The sequence below is a fragment of the Eucalyptus grandis genome, chromosome 10 (assembly GCF_016545825.1).
Source record: "Eucalyptus grandis isolate ANBG69807.140 chromosome 10, ASM1654582v1, whole genome shotgun sequence".
Classification (NCBI taxonomy): domain Eukaryota; kingdom Viridiplantae; phylum Streptophyta; class Magnoliopsida; order Myrtales; family Myrtaceae; genus Eucalyptus; species Eucalyptus grandis.
The window spans coordinates 2,897,361-2,918,028 of NC_052621.1; the positions used below are offsets into that span (position 1 = coordinate 2,897,361).

Consider the following 20,668-nt stretch of genomic DNA (forward strand, 5'->3'; position numbering starts at 1 on the left):
CTCGCCTTCACCTTTCCCCTGTTGGTTGTCTTGTTGTTCTCACATGTTATCGTCCTTTTTCCTGTAGAACTCAATTTTATACTCATCTGCTTCATCAATTATTTGGTTCAATAGCTCTTTCTCCATCTTCTCTCTCTTCCAATCGAACTGCACTGTGTCCTTGCATTGCAACGAATTTTTAATGACAACAGTCTTATAATATATGACATCAAGGGAAAAAAAAAAGTACATAGTGCCAACAAAAGCAGGAATTTTGCTTTGATCAAGGTTAACAATCACCAGCACCGAAGGGATTTACAAGTAAAGCAAGACCTTTTATCATTTCATTAGTAAAGTCTATGTACAGAACTGAACCATAGGTAGTTAAATTCGTACCTAATCATTGGGTAATATTATATTGGAAGTCCTGGATTTCTGATATCCACTATCATCCTTTAAAAACTTTGAAGCTATGCAATAATCATACTTTCAAAGCTATTAAAGCAATCCACTCGTTGTTTCATGGTGGTTTGGTCCTTCGATCAATAAGCAGTCATTGGCTTTGATTTCAATGTTCCCCCTCCCCTCAATCCCCATCCCTCTCCTCTTGAGGGCTTCTACAATCGCCCAAGTTTGTTAATATTAGATCAAGCAAGAATTAATTTCATTCACCACGGCATTTTTATGTTATTGCGTGCTAAGGCTTTTTCTATAGGAGCTACGACGAAATGCACGTGATCTCCCCCCCAACCCCACCAAAAAAAAAAAATTATATTGGGTAAGCAAAATCACTCTTGAAAATCTAGATAAGATCGCATGGACTCAGTTGTGAAGGTCGTGAAAATTCATAAGCAGATGGGAATTTGAGATTCTGCGAACCCCAGGACAATCAGACAAAGTAAACAGGATTTTCGAGAAGTGAGAGAATTCTAAGGCTGCTGCTAGTCATTAGGTGGGTATCAGCGTTGAGGGTTTCTCTCGTCCCAATTGTTCCAGATCCCTTCCAATCCCCAACTTGCGAATTCAATCCCTGAAGCATTGCAAAGAGAATGATTTTTCGCACAGAATTAGCACCACGACGAGGTCATCTGAAGTGGTCCTACATGATAACAGTACTAAGATGCACTAAGAGCCAAAAAAAATTCCCTCGACTCACTCAATTCACTCAAAAGTGCGGCTTTCTCTTTCTAGAAGTCTATTTTCCCTGACTTGACTCAGCGATTAGAGCATCACTTTCATTGCGCGAGAATCATCAGTACTGCCCTTTAACCTAATCATTACACTACACTTCTCATCAGAGCACGAAGCTCTTCAAACCACCACACTGATGTGACCACAAGATATCTCTCCCCAGACAGAATGATCCGTAGAACAAAAACTGAGACTCAAAACTCTGCAACACCGCGAGACTCACCTCCTCCACTATCTCAGAGAAAATCCTTCCTCAGGCTGCATCTCCATCAGAGGCGGCAAAACCGGACTGTCTGCCTCCTCCGTCGAGAACTCCCTGGCCGCGGCGTACACTGGAGGGGCGGCCGGCGCCTGCTCCGAGAAAAAAGCCATCCCCGGAAGGTGAAGCCGCCGGTGTCATCGTCTTCCTCCTCCTCCTCCTCAGGTGAATAGACCATTCGCTCAGACAACTCTCAACCGACCACTCTCACGTACCTCTGCACTTGGGCTTCCAGGCGTCTCCACCGAACAAGACCAAGGGGCCCTCGCAGATCCTTCATAGAAGACATAGACCAGTGAGTCATTTGGTGTTATCAAGTGTGTAAACAGGCAACTCACAAGACGGATCTCTGTTCAAGACACCAAGTAGATTATGTAATTATGTAAGTTCCATCAGTTAATTAAAAGAAAAAAAAAAAACACTAAGTCTTATTCTGCAAGGGGTAAAATCAACTAAATAATTGGTGGCATGAATTAGAGAAAAGCAAGGCACTAGCTGAAGAACTGTCCACACAATAACCCATTGGCTTCTCCTCTCTATATTAACCAAAAAGCCAGTGGGAACTCAAAATGACATTCCACAGTGAAACGTCAAATAACAGACGCAAAAGGAGCTTCCCAACCAATAAGAAAGGAGATTTAGAGTTGCCAATGAACTTTTCATACCTTGTATCTCAGGCGAGACCCCCCTAATCCTATCAGCGTATTACCAATTTCCCTATCCTCCGTTTCAGAGAGTTCTACGTTAGAGCTTTCACTTTCTGATTCAACATCAGAATCTTCCTCATCAAGGTCAAACATTTCTTCATCTCCAACTAAACGATCATTTGAGTCCTTGTGCTCACTTTCCTCATGCTGATGTTCATTGTTCACTGACATGATCAGAAACCGGAGGCAGCAATGGCTTTTCATCTTCGTCTTTATAATCTGACAGGACAACATACTTACTTCTATCTAGCAGAGGCTTTGCAACGTTGAAGGGAACCCACCTGAGATTTGCATTAACTAGCTTGCACATTAACTTTGACAATATGCACAGGTACTTATTGCACATGTAAAAGAATAACAGAGCTCACAAAATGACTATTAAGTGTGAAGTAGTTGAACTAGGAGGGATGATGAATTTAAAAGTTCACTTCCTCGCAATTTGGAATACCCTCGAGAAATAAAGTTTCATCCGAAGAAGAAGGAGAGTGCAAGAGGGACGTACTGGTAACGGAGGGGACATAGAAGCTCAGATGGCTAATATGCTGCTTTATATCTCATCTTGCTGCATGAATGAGTGTAATAGCCAAGGTAATAATACTGAAGACTGGGGCAGTGAACTTGATTCTCCTTCACCCAAGATATTTCTTGCAAAGCCGAATATTTTCCCAAAGATAAAAAGGCAAAGTCAGGTTCCCAAAATAAATATATACTCGACAAGCATTTAGGAAGGATATCCACCACACCAACTGCAACTAATCGGCCATCAATAACATATGACTGATGGAAAGACCCAAAACCGCAGGGAGGAACTGAACCATCACCGGTCGAGGGAACAAAAATCAATGGTGTGTCAACCAAAAAACTCCTGTACACACTGCCTGTGGCATGGTCTGGATTGTCCTTGTGCACTTTCAACTGATATCGTCTGTACAACTCAAATTCTTCGGGCTCAAAAGTGGATCTTTTCAGAAGAATCTCAAGCTTCCGCCTTTTTCCTGAACAACAGTTACAACACCTCACCATACATCTTCTCTTGTTTCCACTCCTCGTTGAAGATTCTTTAGAGAGAGATTTTTATTGGCCAGTCTTATCCGCTGAAGTGTGCTCTGCAGTAGAACAAAAGTTCAGATATCCATCACATGCTTGGATCAAGAAGCCAGATGTTTCACCCATCTGATGACGAACTCGTTATCAGCTTCGACTCCGTGCCACCACCGCCGATGGCATCCTCTATCTCTGGCATCTTCTTGTCCTCCCCTGTTAATATAATAGTTATTTCCTTTTTCACATGTTGTTGATTTAGTTTTTCAGTTACTAGAGTTAGTGGAGTCATGTGTGTTGGTTATCCTAGTTTTTAGGTGTTAGTGGGGCAAGTGCTTTATGGAGAACATGGGTAGTTATGATGTGTTTTACGTTTGTATTTTGTCTTTTGTAAAAGACTTTGTTGTTCTGTACGTAAGATGAAGTTTCAGCCTCATCTCTCCTCCCTTTAGCAATTTAACAGTGGTATCAGAGCTTGAGAGAAACGTGAGAGTTAAAAAAAAAAAAAAAAAAAAACTTTCGTGAGAGAATTGCAGTGCAATATTTCCAATGGTCACCGACAATTTTGTTCAACCAACAATTCCACGCTTTGATGGTCACTATGACCATTGCAGTATGCTGATGGAGAATTTTTTACGATCAAAGGAGTATTGGTTGGTTGTCAAATCTGGAATTCAAGAGCCACCAGCAGGCATGGCTTTGACAGATCCCCAAAAAGCATAATTGGAAGCTCGAAAGTTGAAGGACCTGAAGGCAAAAAATTATTTTTTTCAGGCTATCGATCGTTCCATCTTGGAGACTATTCTTTGCAAAGAAACTTCTAAGGATATATGGGATTCTATGAAGAAAAAATATCAAGGCTATGTTAGAGTGAAGCGTGCACAGCTTCAAGCCTTGAGAAAAGATTTTGAAACATTAGCGATGAAATATGGAGAATATGTCACTAGTTATTGTGCGAACAATGGAGATCGGCAACAAGATGCGATTCCATGGCGAGAAGATGGACGACGTTACCATTGTGGAGAAGATTTTGCATTCCTTGACGTCAAAGTTTAATTATGTTGTCTTCTCAATTGAAGAGTCGAAAGACATAGATGCGCTATCTCTTGATGAATTGCAAAGCTCCTTATTGGTCCATGAACAGAAGTTCAACAGTAGAGGAGCAAGCGTTGAAGGCTTCTACCAATACTCATTCCAACAATTTCAGAGGAAGGGGTAGAGGTAGAGGTAGAGGAAGGGGAGATCGAGGAAATAGAGATGTTGGCAGGAATTTCAAAGCCAATAATGACCAATTTCAAGGCAAAGGCAGAGGACGGGATCCTAACAAAGCCAAGGTAGAGTGTTTTAGATGTCATAAATTTGGTCATTATGCATCTGAATGTTATACTAGGCTGCCTAATAATAAAGAAAAGGCAGAGAGTTCAAATTTTGTTGAAAAAAAATAAGCAGAAACATTGTTGATGGCTGTTCAAGATGAAAAGAAGCGCGAGTCAGATATTTGGTATGTGGATACAGGCTGCAGTAACCACATGAGTGGAAATAAGTCTTCTTTTTTTCATCTAAATGAAGATTTTCATTCCACTGTGAGTTTTGGGGATCATTCTACTGTGAAAGTGATGGAAAAGGGAGATATTAAGATAAGAACCAAGAATGGTTTTGTGGAAACGATCTCTAATGTGTTGTATGTTCTGACTTGAAAAGTAATATGTTGAGTGCTGGCCAATTACAAGAAAATGGTTATGTAATCACCATTCAGAGGGGTGTCTGTGAAATTTATGATTCCGTTAGAGGTGCTATTGCAGTTGTTCCTATGAATTCAAATAGATTATTTCCATTAAAGATTGAAAATATTCAGTCTTGTTTGATGGCTGAAAAGAAAGATCCGTCATGGCTTTGGCATTTTCGCTATGGTCACTTGAGTTTTGGTGGATTGAAGACCCTCCAACATAAAAACATGGTGACGGGTCTTCCTCAAATTACTGTTCCTTCCCAAGTCTGTGAAGAATGTGTTGTTAGCAAACAGCATCGTTCTCAATTTTCAAAAGAAAAGTCATTGAGAGCAAAGGATGTTTTGCAGCTGGTGCATTCGGACATTTGCGGTCCCATAAATCCATCTTCTAATGGAGGTAAAAGATACTTAATTACCTTCATTGATGATTTTCCAGAAAAACTTGGGTTTATTTTTTACAGGAAAAATCGAAGCTTTCTCCACATTTAAAAGCTTCAAAACTCGTGTTGAAAATGAAGCAGGAAAGACCATTAAGACTCTTCAAACAGATCGTGGTGGTGAATATTGCTCAAAAGAATTTGAAGTTTTTTGTGCAGAATATGGCATTCGAAAAGAGCTTACTGCTGCATATACACCACAGCAGAATGGTGTATCTGAGAGGAAAAATAGAACAATTCTCAATATTGTGAGAAGTTTATTGGCAAGAGGAAGAGTTTCAAAGACTTTCTGGCCAGAAGCAGTAAATTGGAGTATTCATGTTTTGAATAGAAGTCCAACTTTTGCTGTTCAGAATATGACACCTGAAGAGGCTTGGAGTGGGAGAAGACCGGATGTAGATCACTTCAGAATTTTTGGATGCATCGCATATGCCCATGTCCCGGATGTGAAAAGGAAGAAACTTGATGACAAAGCTGAAAAATGTGTTTTTCTTGGTGTAAGTGAAGCATCCAAAGCATATAAATTATTCAATCCACTAACAAAGAAGATTGTGACTAGCAGGGATGTTGTTTTTGATGAAGAGAACACTTGGGATTGGAATAGGCAGCAGCCTACCCAAGTTCTTTATGACAATGATGCTGAACAGGAGCAAATTTCAGCACCTTATATACCCCAAAATTCATCAAATACAACTTCTACAGCTACTGAAATTTCACCAACATGTGCTGAAATCAATGAAGAAGAAGCCCAATCTCTTCGTCGGGTTAGAAGAAAGCCTGCTTGGATGGAAGATTATGAGGTAACTGGAATTAGAGATTCAATTACTCACTTTGCCTTATTTTCATACTATGACCCTACAACTTTTGAGAGTGCTGTCAAAGAAGAAAAATTGCGAAAAGCGATGGATGATGAAATTAATTCCATTGAAAGAAATGATACTTGGGAGTTATCCGATCTTCCGGATGGACAAAAAACCATTGGTGTGAAGTGGGTCTTTAAAACAAAACTGAAAGAAAATGGTGAAGTTGACAAATACAAAGCACGTTTGGTAGCCAAGGGATACAAGCAGCAATATGGGATCGACTATACAAAGGTTTTTTCTCCAGTTGCGAGACATGACACGATCAGATTGGTGGTTGTATTGGCGGCACAAAATTCTTGGCCTATTTTCCAACTAGATGTCAAATCGGCATTCTTGCATGGGTACTTGGAGGAACAGTGACTATGCAGGAGATCAAGATGATAGGAGGAGCACTTCGGGTTATGCTTTTATGTTTGGAACAGTGCTATTTCGTGGTCATCCAAGAAGCAACCAATTGTCACATTGTCAAGTACGAAGCTGAATTTGTTGCTGCAACAGCTAGTGCTTGTCAAGCTATTTGGCTAAGGAGAATTCTTGAGGAGCTACAATTCAAGCAACCGGGACCTACTAAAAATTTTTGTGACAATAACTTAGCAATAAAACTCTCCAAGAATCCAGTGTTACATGGAAGAAGCAAGCACATTGATGTGAAGTTTTATTTCTTGAGAGATCTTAGCAATGATGGAACAATTGATCTAATCTACTGCAGGAGTGAAGATCAAGTTGCTGATATATTCACCAAGGCCCTCAAGATGGAGTCATTTGTGAAGCTTAGAAGGTTACTAGGTGTTTGCACGGTGAAAAAAGTCAAGGCTTTAAACTAAATGTTAGCAAACATCAATTTAAGGGAGGGATTGTTAATATAACAGTTATTTCCTTTTTCACATGTTGTTGATTTAGTTTTTCAGTTACTAGAGTTAGTGGAGTCATGTGTGTTGGTTATCCTAGTTTTTAGGTGTTAGTGGGGCAAGTGCTTTATGGAGAACATGGGTAGTTATGATGTATTTTACATTATGTATTTTGTCTTTTGTAAAAGACTTGGTTGCTCTGTACGTAAGATGAAGTTTCAGCCTCATCTCTCCTCCCTTTAGCAATTTAACATCCCCGTCCCTCAGGCCGAAGACGCCGCCGGCCTCCGCCGCGAAGCCGTCGGCCTCCGGCCGAAGGGAGATGGCCTCAGTCTCGTTCCCCAGCGAGCTGTCCCTGATGCTGGCCCGCTCCGTCGCAGAGGAGATCTCAGCGGACCTGGGCAGCACGGACGGCGCGGCAAAGAAGGAGAGGCACGGGCTGGAGAAGGATTCCCGCTCGCTGTGGGAAGGTACATGGACTGGTTGTACCAGCACCAACAGCTAGGGCTTTTCCTGAACGTGAGCCATATCGGGTTCACGGACAAGTTTGTGGAGGAGATGGAGCCCTGGTTCCAGGCCGCGTTCGAGGTGATAGAGGAGTTGGAGAAGGGCACAATCACCAACCTCGACGAGGGCCGCATGGTCGGGCACTACTGGTTGAGGAATTCGGAGCTCGCACCGACTTGGTTCCTGAAGGCGAAGATTGAGAGCACGCTCCACATCGTCTGCAATTTCGCTACCGACGTGGTCCACAATAAGGTTAGTTCTGTAATTCCGGTTGTTGTTGCTCTCCGTGCGGTAAGAGAGGCTGTAGTTCCCTGTGTTTTTTTTCTTTTCTTTTGAATCGGTTTGCCGTCATATTTGCTTACATTTCTCCTCCATTATCTGGAGCAAGTGTATATGATGCTTGATTCACTTATGCGCGATCTTCGTCTTTTGATTCGGAATTTGAAAAGCGCTAGTAAATTTTAGATTTTGCGCATCAAATTTAAGTAAAGTTACAAGCTATGGATGAATGTTCATTTAGGGACTGATAACATATCCACATTGCTTGCATTCCTAGATTGTAATTCCTTTCTCTGCTTGCAGTATTAAATCTGGCAGCAAATAAAATTCTCTTTAAGGATACAGTCCCATGTAATTCTGGGAATTAAAGATGTTTTCTTGTCCAAGATATTGCTAACTTGTATATTGTGTCAGAAGATCCACAGAAACATTGACGTAGGGACTGTAGATTAACTTAGCTTGTCCACACTGTATGTGCTTCCTAGATTGTAAATCCTTTGGCAAGTAACTTATTATTATACTACTTTTGTCAAATAATCACAAAATGTCAAGGCCTGTTTGGGGTGGCTGTGAGTTTCAGTTTGCCTTTCTGGTTTTAGCTGTGGGTTTGAGTTTTTGGCTTTAGCTTAGACTTTAAAGAAATGAAGTTGGTAGAAGACATAACTTCTACCTTGAAAGTGACTAGCTCATTTTGAGAATTTAATAGTAAGCTGAACCTTAAATCCTAGATGTTTGGATTCTTGGATAATTTTACTTCTAAAATGAAGCATATAATAACTTTTAGGGCGCACATGATAAAATTTATACTTCTCTATTTCTCTGTTTCTCTATTTCCTGAAACAAGTTTGGAACAGAAACCCGTTTGATAATACAATTTGATTTTTAATTTTGGAATAGATTTCTATTCCAAAAATATATTTAAAAAAGAAATCAGAAGCTTTTCAATTTCTGAAATAGAAATTGAGAAATCAATTTCTAGTCAAAAATCAATTTCTATTATAGAAATCTTGTCATGCGCACCTTAGTGACCAAAAGCCATAATACCTTGTGCAGTCCCTATCATTCCCCCTCGGTACAAAAAACAAAAAAAACAAAAAAACAAAAAAAACAAAAAAAACAAAAAAACGAAAACACACACACAAAAAAAGAATTTACAACATAAGCAGTATCAGTAGTTTTCCATAGCTGTTAGAGTGGCTTCTCTACTAATACTGATCAAAGGATGGTTCTTGCCTCTTGTAGTCCTATGCAGCAAAAATAACTCGTTTCTTTTCTAGGTGAAGAACAACCCTGCTGCATTGCCAGATTCTCTCTCCTTTTCTTTGGTAGGAGGAATAAATCCTTTATCAAAATGAATGTTTTGTAACTATAAGTAAGGAGAAAATGTGGGCCTCCATCTTTCAAGATTCTTGCTCTCAAATGCTTTTTATGATCACTTGTGTTTTGTAGATGGGAGAAATATCAAAGTGAGGAGGAAGCAGCTCTTGGTTGGGGAAAGCATGTCAGAAAAGCTGTTTCTTACAGAGAAGCATAGGCAGCACATCCAAGTGAAATGGCCAACGAGGTATTTTATCTGAATTACTTTCTCTTATGTTGTTAGGGCTGGAAACTTTATAATAAGAGTGCACCCGATGGTGTTAAATATTGACCAAGGGATTATGATGGTGATCTAATGGTTATTTCTTTGATATGCTGAAGAAACTCTCTGTTGTGCTGAAGAGCAACTTCATGGATCCACTTTTAATCATGCTCCTTTGATGGAAAGGGCAATTAAATAAATCCCTTTGTCATTGTTCTTTATTTATTATGGTCCTGGGAGTTGAAATTTGAATTATGAAGTTGCAAATGTCTTTCCTTTTTTAATTTGTTATTATTCCACTAATGAAGGAAAGTTCAGTTGCAAACACTTGTAAGGAGGACTCATGCATTGAACATACTGCTTATTTTCCTCCTTAACTTTTGTGCATGCACGAGTTTGCTTTCAAATTCCTGTCGAAAGATATATTTTTTCTCTTCATCTTGTCCTAATGTTGCTTTTAGCTTGAATTGCATTCTCGAAGGTAGGATGCTGGTCTGTATTTTGAGTTTTTCACTAAGTATATTAAGCTATTTGATCCATTAGAAAATTTATGAGCAATAAAATCAAATTTGTTCCTGATCTCAATGGTGCTGAGGTTTTCATGCATTGACTTGCACTTATATAGCCCCATAATTTCATTATTTGTTGGTTTACCTTTGAAACATAAAGCAGAGTGGTGACGAAGAGGAACGGGTGCCAGAGCAAGAGCTAGAACGGGAGTATACACCTGCTGGACGCGCTCTAAAGCAATACCTCAAAGCAGAGAGGCCTCCCACAAGTCTGCAGAGCAAAGAACTGCTGAGAAATTGCTACAATATTGTCCCAGTCAGCTAGCCGGGTCCCAGATGATGGTGGTGCAAGTAATGCACTTGCACCGAGGAAGGCCAGCCAATCTTCCATACTGAGCCTATTTTTCCTACCGACCAGCACCCCATCTGACGTTTCAGAGAGAAATTCATGGCAATAACATCATATTTATGGACAACCGGAGTATCTCTCTCCTCAGACCAGAGGTTATTGCAATAACACTTTATGCTCATGCATAATTTGGTTGGATCATTTCTCTTTTGCAGCCGAAAATTGGTTTTCCTTCGGTTAAGTTGTATAGATTGCGTATAGCACATTGACAGTTATGTGATATGTTAATTTGATTTCTTGGCTAGTTCTTTATCTGTTAGCTTTTGAAACATTACAAATCAAGCATGTCATTGGCAGCAGATATATTGCATGAACATTAATGACGTGTTAATGTGATATGTTATAGATTTGATTGTCTTAAATTCTCACTTCTGCTCATTTTGAAAGCAATCATTCTCCTAACTATTTATAGGGCCGATAGGATCTGCTAAAGTGGACCTTGCAGAGAGTCCCAAGACTCTTACCTGTGACGGGTGTCTCTGCCAGGGGCAAGAAAATATCCAGTACGTACCTAATACCCAACTTAATAGGTACTCAACAAAGTCATGATAACAACTAATATTCGCCAGAGTGAGGAATCCAGAAAGATAATTTCTTTTTCTTGTATGGTGTTATTTCTTCATTCTCGAGACTTTCAATTCATATGGTGATCTGAAGGTAATGACACATCCTTTGAATTTTGCTTTTATGCTGCCGCATTTAGTTGTGAACTTGACACGGACAGTGAGGTCTTGATTGAAGGAGAAGCAAGAACAGAAAACCTTCATCAATCAGGACACGTGAATCTCTCCTTTCACCTGCTGTTCATCCCAGCAAATCTCAACTTTGGTGCGGATGGGATCTTGAAGGGAGCTGTCAAGAAGCTGATCAATACCAGATGACTGTCAGGCAGCTCAGACTTTATGGAATACGCAAGTAGGATTCCTGTGTGCAGTTCTAATGAAGTACTTGTTCAAAAAAGTAATGTTAAACATACCTGGTAATGGCTTTTCTCTTTACTTGGAATTGATAATTCTAAAACTATTCTTTTCATCTCACTGTTGTATGTTTTACCATTTCGTGATTTGTTATTCATTAATATCTATTGAACTTGTCTCGATTACTATATTAAAATGATGCAGGTATTGTTTTGGTCGGTTTGACATTGGGCTTTCATGCATCTTTTTTCATATATTCATAGATTATCTGGATATTGTATTGGGTCTTGAGTTCTGGCTAGTCCCTCTGTTATGCTCTCCAAGTCACATCGATATATGAGTTCAAGGCAGTTTCGCATGACCTTGATGCATGGTTCTTCTGGTTGTTAGCATTCTTTAAATCTCTCCATCACAATTGCTTGATGCTCTCCAAAGGGTCACATTCAAATTCACAGGCTGTCTCCATTCATTCGGTGATTGTGTGATTGATTCCGAGATCTTCTGGAATTATTATAAAATTCCTTTCTCTAAGATTAACTAGCTACCCTCATTTATGTTTCAACATTTTCAGAACATACTGTGAGTAGTATGTGCCACTTGTTGACCTGAGCATATGCCTACCTATATAAACCGTTGACTCAGCTCCTACCTTTCACACTTTTAGAGCCAAACTTGGTAAAGCCTCTACTTGTTTCTTGTTTCCTTGTATTGCCAGTTAGGGAAAGTATCAAATTGCACAAAGAAATTTCATCTTTTTGTGATTTGTTTGCAGAAATGTTTCTGGTTGTGATTTATGCAAGTCGTTTTGGTACATGCACCGATAAAGGATAATAACCAAAATAAAGATTAAAGCATCAGTGGACTTTATGGATTTTGTTTGAATGGCTTTCATCTGTGGCACCTGCAATACGCTCACAGAATCTGATTTCTCTGTAAACACAGAGGAAACTTAATAATTAACTGCTCTCTACGAGACCAAGTTAAATCTGGCAAAGTATGCGACTACTATATAAAACAAATACAACTTTGCTATTAGGAACTGTGCAGTCCCTGAATCAGCATATAGAGCAAGGCAGAAGTGCATCGCGGACAAGACCCATGAGTATCCTTAACATGGACATTGCAGAGTCTGACCCTTCCCTGTTCCAGAGGCTCTTCCACTAGGTGAGAAGAGAATATGTTGCTCTGCACATAAAATCAGATTATGCAAGCAAGTTTATCTGGTTGTGATTTCTTGCTTGTTTTCTCATTACCTATGCTGAGGTACAGTAAGCCAAATGAAGCGTGTAAGATGTTCAGACCGTTGGGCTTTGTTTCAAATGGCTTTCGTCTACAATATCGGCACTTCCAAGTCCTAGATATGTCCAAGGGTGTTATCTGGCTTTTCTGATTTCTTGTCCTGATCTTACCTAGATTTGGTTCATATCACTGTGACAAGATAGAAGGGATCGAGTAAACCTTCATAAAGTTAGTATGCGCTTTGGGCACCTTGGATTGGCACATACTATCCACGAGTGTCCTTAGAAGGTTGTTAATGGATGAGTCTTAACTTAAAAAGGTGGTGTTTTCCTATATTATGGAATTCAGGGCCCATCGAACAATCTATGGAATTTTTCCATGGGACTTGAAGCGTTAGAGTGCTTTGCAGATGGTGGCATAAATTCTTTTCTTGTAGACTTTGACCAGTGACGGTGAGCAATGAAACCGCAAAGATAGGGACGATTAGCCAAATTAGGATACCTCTATGTAAAGCTTTTGTTATAGAAAATAAGATTATAGTGTTAGTCAATGACATTTGTCTTACTCTCAAATGTTGCAAGTGCTAGATTAGCATAAAGATGAGTCAGTGCACGTGTTTAACCAGAGTGAGGTTGCTGAGTGGCTTTATCCGATACATCACCCTTAGATCAAGTCAACTGGTGCATTTACCTTTCTTATCTTCTCTTGCCTTGTTCTATCTCCCCAAGCTTTTAGAAGGTTCTTCTGCATGAGACTAAAAGCTTGTATCATATATATTATATCATGAAAACATCACAAATTTTCTGTGTCAATAAGGGTTCATTTTATGGTTGTAGTGTGATGAATTTTTTGCATAGTGAGCAGTACTAGCAACCATGAAAAACCATTGTTAAAACTCCGCCAAGCTTTCAGGAGGACAAAGGGGAAACGCGCATATAGTTTACCTATTTGTGCATCATTTCTTATAAATTCATATTAATCGAAATCAGGACTTTGAGATTGCAACGTGTAGAGTTTTATCTCTTCAAGCACAGAAACGTACCCAGTGAAATTGAGTTTTACTATAATGACAAATCAAAGGAAAGGACGGGTATGGAGACTACTAATGAGATTTAACCACATGAATTGAGAGCTTAAAGGACCAAAGTGAACGAACTTATAACTTATTAAACCAACATCTCATCAAAGTTGAACAATGCTACGTCTTCTTGCCCACATTATTTTGCAAAATCGAAGTAGTGTATTTTGTATGACACTGGTACTCTGTAGTCAAGGGCCAAAAAGAACTCGAACATAGCATTTCGAAGTTTGAATAACACAGTTTTCAAGATATCTTCCAACAATACAAAGAGTGAGAATTGAGAACCACCATATTCTTTATAACAAGAATTAAAAATTCAAGATTGTTTTGATTTCCAAAACTAACTCAAAGTTAACTAATGTCGATTTTGATTGTATATCTACACACACTCAAAAGCTGCAGAAATTCTTTAGATCCTCTTCCTTGCCATACTAGCTCGGTATTTATCTTTGAAATGTGAGGATACAGATCCTTGGAGGAGTTCCTAATCATCCCCTCGGTGATTCTAGTAGCAAGTGATATATCTGCACAAACATTCGGTTATTTATATGCATGCACTGTTTCAAATGCCATTTACATATGCACCAATATGTCTTTAGTTGTTCAAATTGAACAGGATTGGAGAAACTAAAACCTTGGGGAGACTTCTTCTCATTAGAGAGCAACTGCTGCAATGGATATGGGGCTCCTCCTGCAAAATTAGAGGATAAAAATAGAGGAGAATACGTTCAGCACTTGAAAAGGAACAACAGTAAAGCATTTGAACTAAACCTGGTAAGTGATCTTTATACACAGCAGGTCTACATTGACGAACCTGCTCAAATCACAACGTCTTTCAACCTCAATAGAAGAAAGATGAAATGTTGTCAACCAAGTTTTACAGTTTTCGACTCTTCCTCCAGCTTTACCATTAAAATTCCAGCCGAATGCCAGGAAGTATCTTATATATGCCTATGCGTAATATGTCAGTAATGAAAAGGCCAATGTAAAAGTATCTACCTTCTGTTTATTTGGACCATTTGAACCTTCTTTTGCTCCATTTTCTTCCATGGCAAACCGTGAACCCTTGTTTACAATTGTTCTCTTTCTTAATTGTGAATTACCTATTTCAGGTATTGCAGCTTTCTTCTTCGATCCACGTCTCTTAAAAGTTGCAATAATTTGCTTGCCATCATCATTCCTGCTCTTAGAAGCAGCAATAATTTGCTTGCCATCATCATTCCTGCTCTTAGAACCTGCTCTTAGAAGTAGCAATAATTTGCTTTCCATTGTCAACCATGCGTTTCTTCTGAATGTCATTTTTCTGCACAAGGTTTCTCTTCTTAGCTCTCTCTTTACTAGCACCAATTCCGAGAGCAGCTTGACCATCTGGACTATTGAATCCATCAGAACATTGAGAATTTTTCTCTGATGCATTTTGCATTCCTTTTTCCAGAGCCTTCAATTTTTAATAGCATGTTTCTTGCTCATGCCAATTAGTGTTAGCAAAGCATTTGAACATTACATCTTTATTTTCCACATGCCAAACAACTGGCTCACTAAAATTGGATTAGTTTGTGTCACCATATGGTTATGCAGATCGCACAGTGTCATCTCATATAAAGCCTTTTCTCCATAATGTCTTGTCCAATATTGGTAGCCCCGTGCATTTTGTTGCATTAACTAATAGATATCAAACAATCTCTCACCCATTTCCTACGTTCAACTTATGGTAACCAAGACAGAGAATGGCAAAGTATCTTATATTACGTACATCAGGAGATTCAAGACCTTGGCCAACCATAAACATCACAGCAACCATGCAACGAACTTGGTGCCACAAAAATGCACTGCCCTTAATTTTGAAACACCACAGTTCATTACTTTCCAACCTGCATAAAAGGAAGTTCATTAAAATCAGAAAAGACACTGCAAACTAGATTGGTCTTATTAATATAATAACTTGTACATGAGAGAAACTGGCCAAAATGAAAAGGCCCTTTTTTTGCCTTTTGATTTCTCTTTCATCATACCAACAAAAAATATAGATGCATCTTTGCATCTTCTAACTTATAAAGATCTCAAAAAAACATCTACCAGAACCAACCTCTTATCACAAGAAGAGAGTTCAAAGGATGTTATATGACGCTTGTAGTTGTGGACATTAAATGCATCCATCTTACAAAAATTTCTGAAATCATGATCCCCAACAAACTTTTGGCCTGCACTCTCCATTGCCTAGCATAAAAACTGAGAAAGGACTTCTATCAAATGAAATGAAATAGTCATAATATCAAATTTTTTGTTCAAAATCAGCATAAAGTAGTTTATGAAATGAAATAGTCATAAACTATAAAATGAAGAGATACCCTAATATCCAAATTATCTCTCCAAAAGAAATATTTGTACTCCTGCTCATACAGCTAAACCTGCAAGATATTGAGGAAGACAGAATCATGTGAAAAGGCAAACCCCACCTACGTTTCCGCAATCATTAACATTATAAAATCAACAAATTGGAGGCATCTCTAATGCATTTCATCAACAGAATCCCATCATATCGAATCTAAATAAAGTACACCATGAGAAGGAAAACAACCTTGCACTAAAATCAATTGGAACAGGACACCAGCCAGTTACTCGGATATCTTTGGGTAAGACTTGATTCAACACTCACATAATCAATTTCCACATCTAAGACTGACATATAAATGAAAGTAAGCATCATATTAAATGATAATTTTTCATCATAAATAATTTGTTGCAGCAAATCAAATAAAGTAAGAAACAGTAATGACTGCATAATCCCAACATATATGCACTTTCCTGCAGAATACCCTGCTAACTTGGAAATGCTAACCACTTAGTCTGAAATAAGCCACTTTTGATTAGGAAAGCAGTGTGATGTGTACACGTATGTATAGGAATATGTATATTTAATGGATGCTTTATTACCGTACCAGCAGTTTATTTCCAGCTTGGACATCAGCCTTGCACAAAATACACCGATTTTTAACAATTAATCTTTTCTCTTTAATGGGTCTGTAGCAATTGAATTGAGTCACAAATTTCCAGTGAAGTTCAAACTTCATCATTCAAAAGCAATTTAAAGACTCATAGCAATAAAATAGAGCTCAAAACAATTAAAGATCAGTCACTCAAACAACATACCATCTCTATCTATAGAAAGTCCCCAATTGTTTGCATCATCTGTGTTCTTAGGTTGCAGGTTTGATCGTAGAAACAGGGAAATGACCTGCATCAGAAAGCAAACCATAGCCTACTCATGATGCACCTAAGAAAAGAAGCAAACAGGAGATAATAGAACAACAACATGAATCATAAAAGAAAGAGCCTACTGCAAACATAATTATCCTAGGTAAAATGACAATTGATACTAGACACCTGTCCACGTCATAAAACCTTCCTGTATCTTGTGGTGGTATCTCTATCAACATTTCAATCATCATGCAAAGCGAATCCCAGCTATCAGAACTCTCGCTCTTTGGTACTTTCTTATCTCCAATTCACATCATTGCTTCTCTAACAAAAATTCACTTCAGAACTTGCACTCCAATTACAATATTCTATGATCTAATTAACACCCAATCTCAAATTCCTTGAGAAAATCAAGCTTCACATATTGCTCCTAACCGATTCTTATACAGTAAGATTATAATCAACAAAAGCTCTTGCGAAAGGAACATCATCATGAATATTCACAGTAATCACATCTATCACGAGGATGGAAATATATGGTTGTTATAAGGAAAAACTGTGATAATTGCCCCTTGTGCCCATACTTCCACAATTGCATTTTAGTAGTTAAAAGTACTAAGTAGTACACACGCAACAGTTAACCATCTTTTTCCAGAAGCCCTTAAACATGTTTCTGAGTAGCCTTGTCATCTGTTTTTCCAAGTTTAAGAAATAATCAAAAATTGCAAAATACAACTGAGAGTGTGCTCGTCTACTAAATATAAGTTGACACGTGTTTTTGCAAGAAAATGCTCAACATTTAATACAGGTTGAAACAAAGACCCAAATTCTCTCTGCAAGGAAATGGTGATTGCAACGGAATAGTGAGCCAAAGATGAAACCCAATCTAGCGTCTGTGAACAAAATAACAATCTACCAATCCATCAAGAAACTTAGAAGCGGAGTAGCAGTTTTTTAACTTACTTGTCCAAAAGATGAAACTCCTTTGTCTGTTCTGCCACATCTTGAGTACTGTGACTTTTTCTTGTCACCAACTAAAAGCTTAGTCTTCTCAAGAGCTTTAAAAATTTCAGACTGCATAACACCAAAATCAGTATGATGGGATTCAGATCGAAATGAATTAGGTGTCTGCCAAGAATGTCAAAAATGCCAAAATGGAACGTCTGCTGATTTTAAATCGATAGCATCCATGATTTAAACATTCGCATTGCACAATATTAAAGAACTCTTCCATGTATCTTTGATAATAAGCAGAAACTCAGTGACTTTGCTTGCATGGTACAAACTGATCTACTAGCGTACCGAAAGATAGGTGTCCTTACTGAAAACATAAATTTAATATCTTATGAAGAAGTAGAACCCTCTTTTATAGCACATATTTTCCATTAGGCCCAATGCTGAAATGAATGAAAATTTTGGGGAGAAGATGGAATGTAGGACCGGACCTCAACAGTTGGATCCAATTGTGCTTCAGAGGCAAAACCATAAAACCTGTAAAATAAAGCAAAAGTGAAGCGATTTCATTGTGCCAAAGAAAAGCCACAGTACATTCAATGGCCAAAGGCACAACACATTCAGAATTTCATATGTCTAGGAAATTAGTCAGACTTGCCATGTGGTGTGACAGAAGATTAGTCACATATTTCACGAATCACATCCACTACACATTTACTTGTGACAGATTCTACAACTTAAGAGATTTATGCAGTGACACCCTAGCATTTCATTTTTTTTTTAGAACATGAATGCTTCCATAGCAGAAATATCCTCAAATTATTAATAACAGCTAAACTTTCACAATTTCTAGAGTATTTTATATTCCATGCTGCCTCTTAAGAACAGACAAAATCAAGACAAAGGGAAAGATAATATACTACACCAGATTAAAATCGTTTTATGATGCAACAGTTGCATTGTATGACAAACAGTACAATGGCTACAATCTGTACCTTTGCCCAAAATACATCAATCTTAGAGCAACATATCGCCTTGGATGGCATTCGAGAATTCCTGTTTTGAAATCTGCAGCAGGAGGTATCACAACATTCACTAAAAGCTGCACATTGAAAGAACTTTAGCCGAACAGCATGCTCATCTCTATGGAAACAGGGTTGTAAGAAATTACTAACTTGAACCCTATAAAACTTAGTATTAAAAACCATTTGCACAACAATATTGATGCTTTGATTATGTCTAGTTTTAGCGCTTAGGGTCACTTGTTTTTCTTTAGACTGTTTGGAGTCACAACTAACACAGCCCGCTACGCAACTCCACGAAACTTCAGCACAATGGTATCCTGTAACCTCTCAAAATTTGCAAGAAGGCCACTTAATTATTGTTTGACTTTTGAACTTAAACCGTTCCTCCCGTTCCTGAAAACAGACTGACCTCACAAGTCACTGAAAAACCCTCGACTGGAACTTGAAGAGCAACAAACATACAAGATCTCGGTGGTTCAGATTAAACATGCAATTGGAGCTCAAAAAGTTTGACCAGTAGCACCTTTTTTCTTCCTAGTCTTCTTGTCCAGCTTCATTGATTTGCCATTCCCATCGACCACTCCGCCTCCCTCTACGACACATCCAATCTTGTCTTCCATCTGCACAAAATGAAGCAATAAGCTCAAGTACATCGCATTCAGCACGGAACATTGAATTTCGTTGATCCCCTATATGCATGGCCAATAACAAAGAAGCGCCAACCAAAAGATGCATGCATTCACTCAAACCACCGACAAACGATGCATGCCCAACTCAAACGCGCGCTCGACCCAACACCGAAACCGGCTTCGGGCTGCTACAAAGATATCGAGATTCATTCGAGAAGTCGTAAAGACAGTGAAATCCTCTCGAAAAGTGAAGAGGGAGAATCGAAATGGCTCACCTTTTGACAGCAACATCCAGAGAGTCGAGAAGGAAGGTCGGCGTTCTGCTTCTCCAGCTCCTGAAATGCAATGGGGGCCAAGTCGCGAAACCGACAGAGTTAGCACGCGGCAGCTCGTACAGGCAATCGAAACTCCCACACACACGTGCGCGTACGCACCGCTCGATCGAGTTACAGCTTCAAGGAAATCGCAATCGAATTTTAAATAGAAAAGAAAGGAGGAAGAAGCGTTTCCAATGGCGCGCGCGCTAGAGAGAGAGAAAGGAGTACGTTGATTGTCGTCTGGAGAGAATGGATCTGGGAGCGAAGGGCGTCGACTGAATCTGCATCGGGTGAAGTAGACATTGCCTCTCTCCCGCTTCGCCCCGCTGCGCTCGACGTTCTGCTCCGCGCTCTTACTCCGGCGAGACAGAGGCGATAGAAAAGAGAAGAAAAAAAACAAAAGGCAAAGGAGAAAGAGAGGTCTCACGGTACCCATACGCCTCTCTCTCCTCCACCACAATATCCCTCGCGGCCGTCTCGGCGTCGCCGAAACCCCAAAACTTAGCACCGCCACCAGTATGTCTAGCCTCGCAAACCCTCTTCTGCTTCAAAATCCTTGGCTACGTACTCGAGCCCGAAATCAGGACCGAATAAGGAGTAGAAGACAAAGAAGCTCGAGAGGCCAGCCGGCAGCGGGCGATTTCTGGAGCCGCGGCTGGAAAGTCGATGACGGCGACGAGGACAGAGTGTCAGGGACAGCGGCCGGTCAGCGGCGGGGAGCCTGGTGCCGCTCGGGAACGAGACCGAGATGCCAGAGGCAGATGATCAGCGAGGCTTTTGGGAGGCGGAGAGAGGTGGGATGCAAACAGAGGAAGGCTCTACGCGTTCAAGTGAGGAGAGAGAACCCGCCAATAGCTAATACCTGGCTGACTGTTCCCCGTGAAACTCATGGCTTTGACTGCATGTAAGCTGGTCATGTGCGTTGTTTCGTTTGATATAGGGAGTGTGTCGTTCCTTTTGACATTAAGTTT

At 39.5% G+C, this 20,668-nt stretch overlaps 1 protein-coding gene, 1 long non-coding RNA gene and 1 pseudogene across 14 annotated transcripts; 1 reads left to right on the forward strand and 2 right to left on the reverse strand.

Annotated features, from left to right (window-relative positions):
• Positions 1 to 1,439: 1,439 nt before the first annotated feature.
• Positions 1,440 to 3,469, reverse strand: LOC108955534 (annotated as a pseudogene).
• Positions 3,470 to 8,936: 5,467 nt separating this feature from the next.
• On the forward strand, positions 8,937 to 10,843 carry LOC104421091. Its single transcript, XR_005547124.1, has 4 exons — positions 8,937 to 9,165; positions 9,290 to 9,404; positions 10,092 to 10,432; positions 10,750 to 10,843. It is a non-coding gene; the product is annotated as an uncharacterized LOC104421091 (long non-coding RNA).
• Positions 10,844 to 13,604: 2,761 nt separating this feature from the next.
• LOC104421092 (tRNA pseudouridine(38/39) synthase) lies at positions 13,605 to 20,575 on the reverse strand. 13 transcript variants are annotated; one of them, XM_039303907.1, is made up of 13 exons: positions 19,926 to 20,575; positions 19,656 to 19,715; positions 19,275 to 19,371; positions 18,722 to 18,794; positions 18,218 to 18,263; positions 17,736 to 17,846; positions 16,725 to 16,809; positions 16,153 to 16,253; positions 15,923 to 15,982; positions 15,661 to 15,803; positions 15,328 to 15,445; positions 14,209 to 14,265; positions 13,605 to 14,098 (listed from the first exon to the last, which is right to left on the reverse strand). In XM_039303907.1, exons 1-8 carry the CDS (start codon positions 19,998 to 20,000, stop codon positions 16,165 to 16,167), a joined length of 636 nt encoding a protein of 211 aa, XP_039159841.1. In that variant the 5' UTR covers positions 20,001 to 20,575; the 3' UTR covers positions 13,605 to 14,098; positions 14,209 to 14,265; positions 15,328 to 15,445; positions 15,661 to 15,803; positions 15,923 to 15,982; positions 16,153 to 16,164. The 13 variants fall into 13 exon arrangements, with proteins under 13 accessions (XP_039159841.1, XP_039159838.1, XP_039159840.1 ...); XM_039303904.1 differs by having other exon boundaries at positions 14,574 to 15,445; XM_039303906.1 differs by having other exon boundaries at positions 14,389 to 15,445.
• Between the last annotated feature and the right edge of the window lie 93 nt (positions 20,576 to 20,668).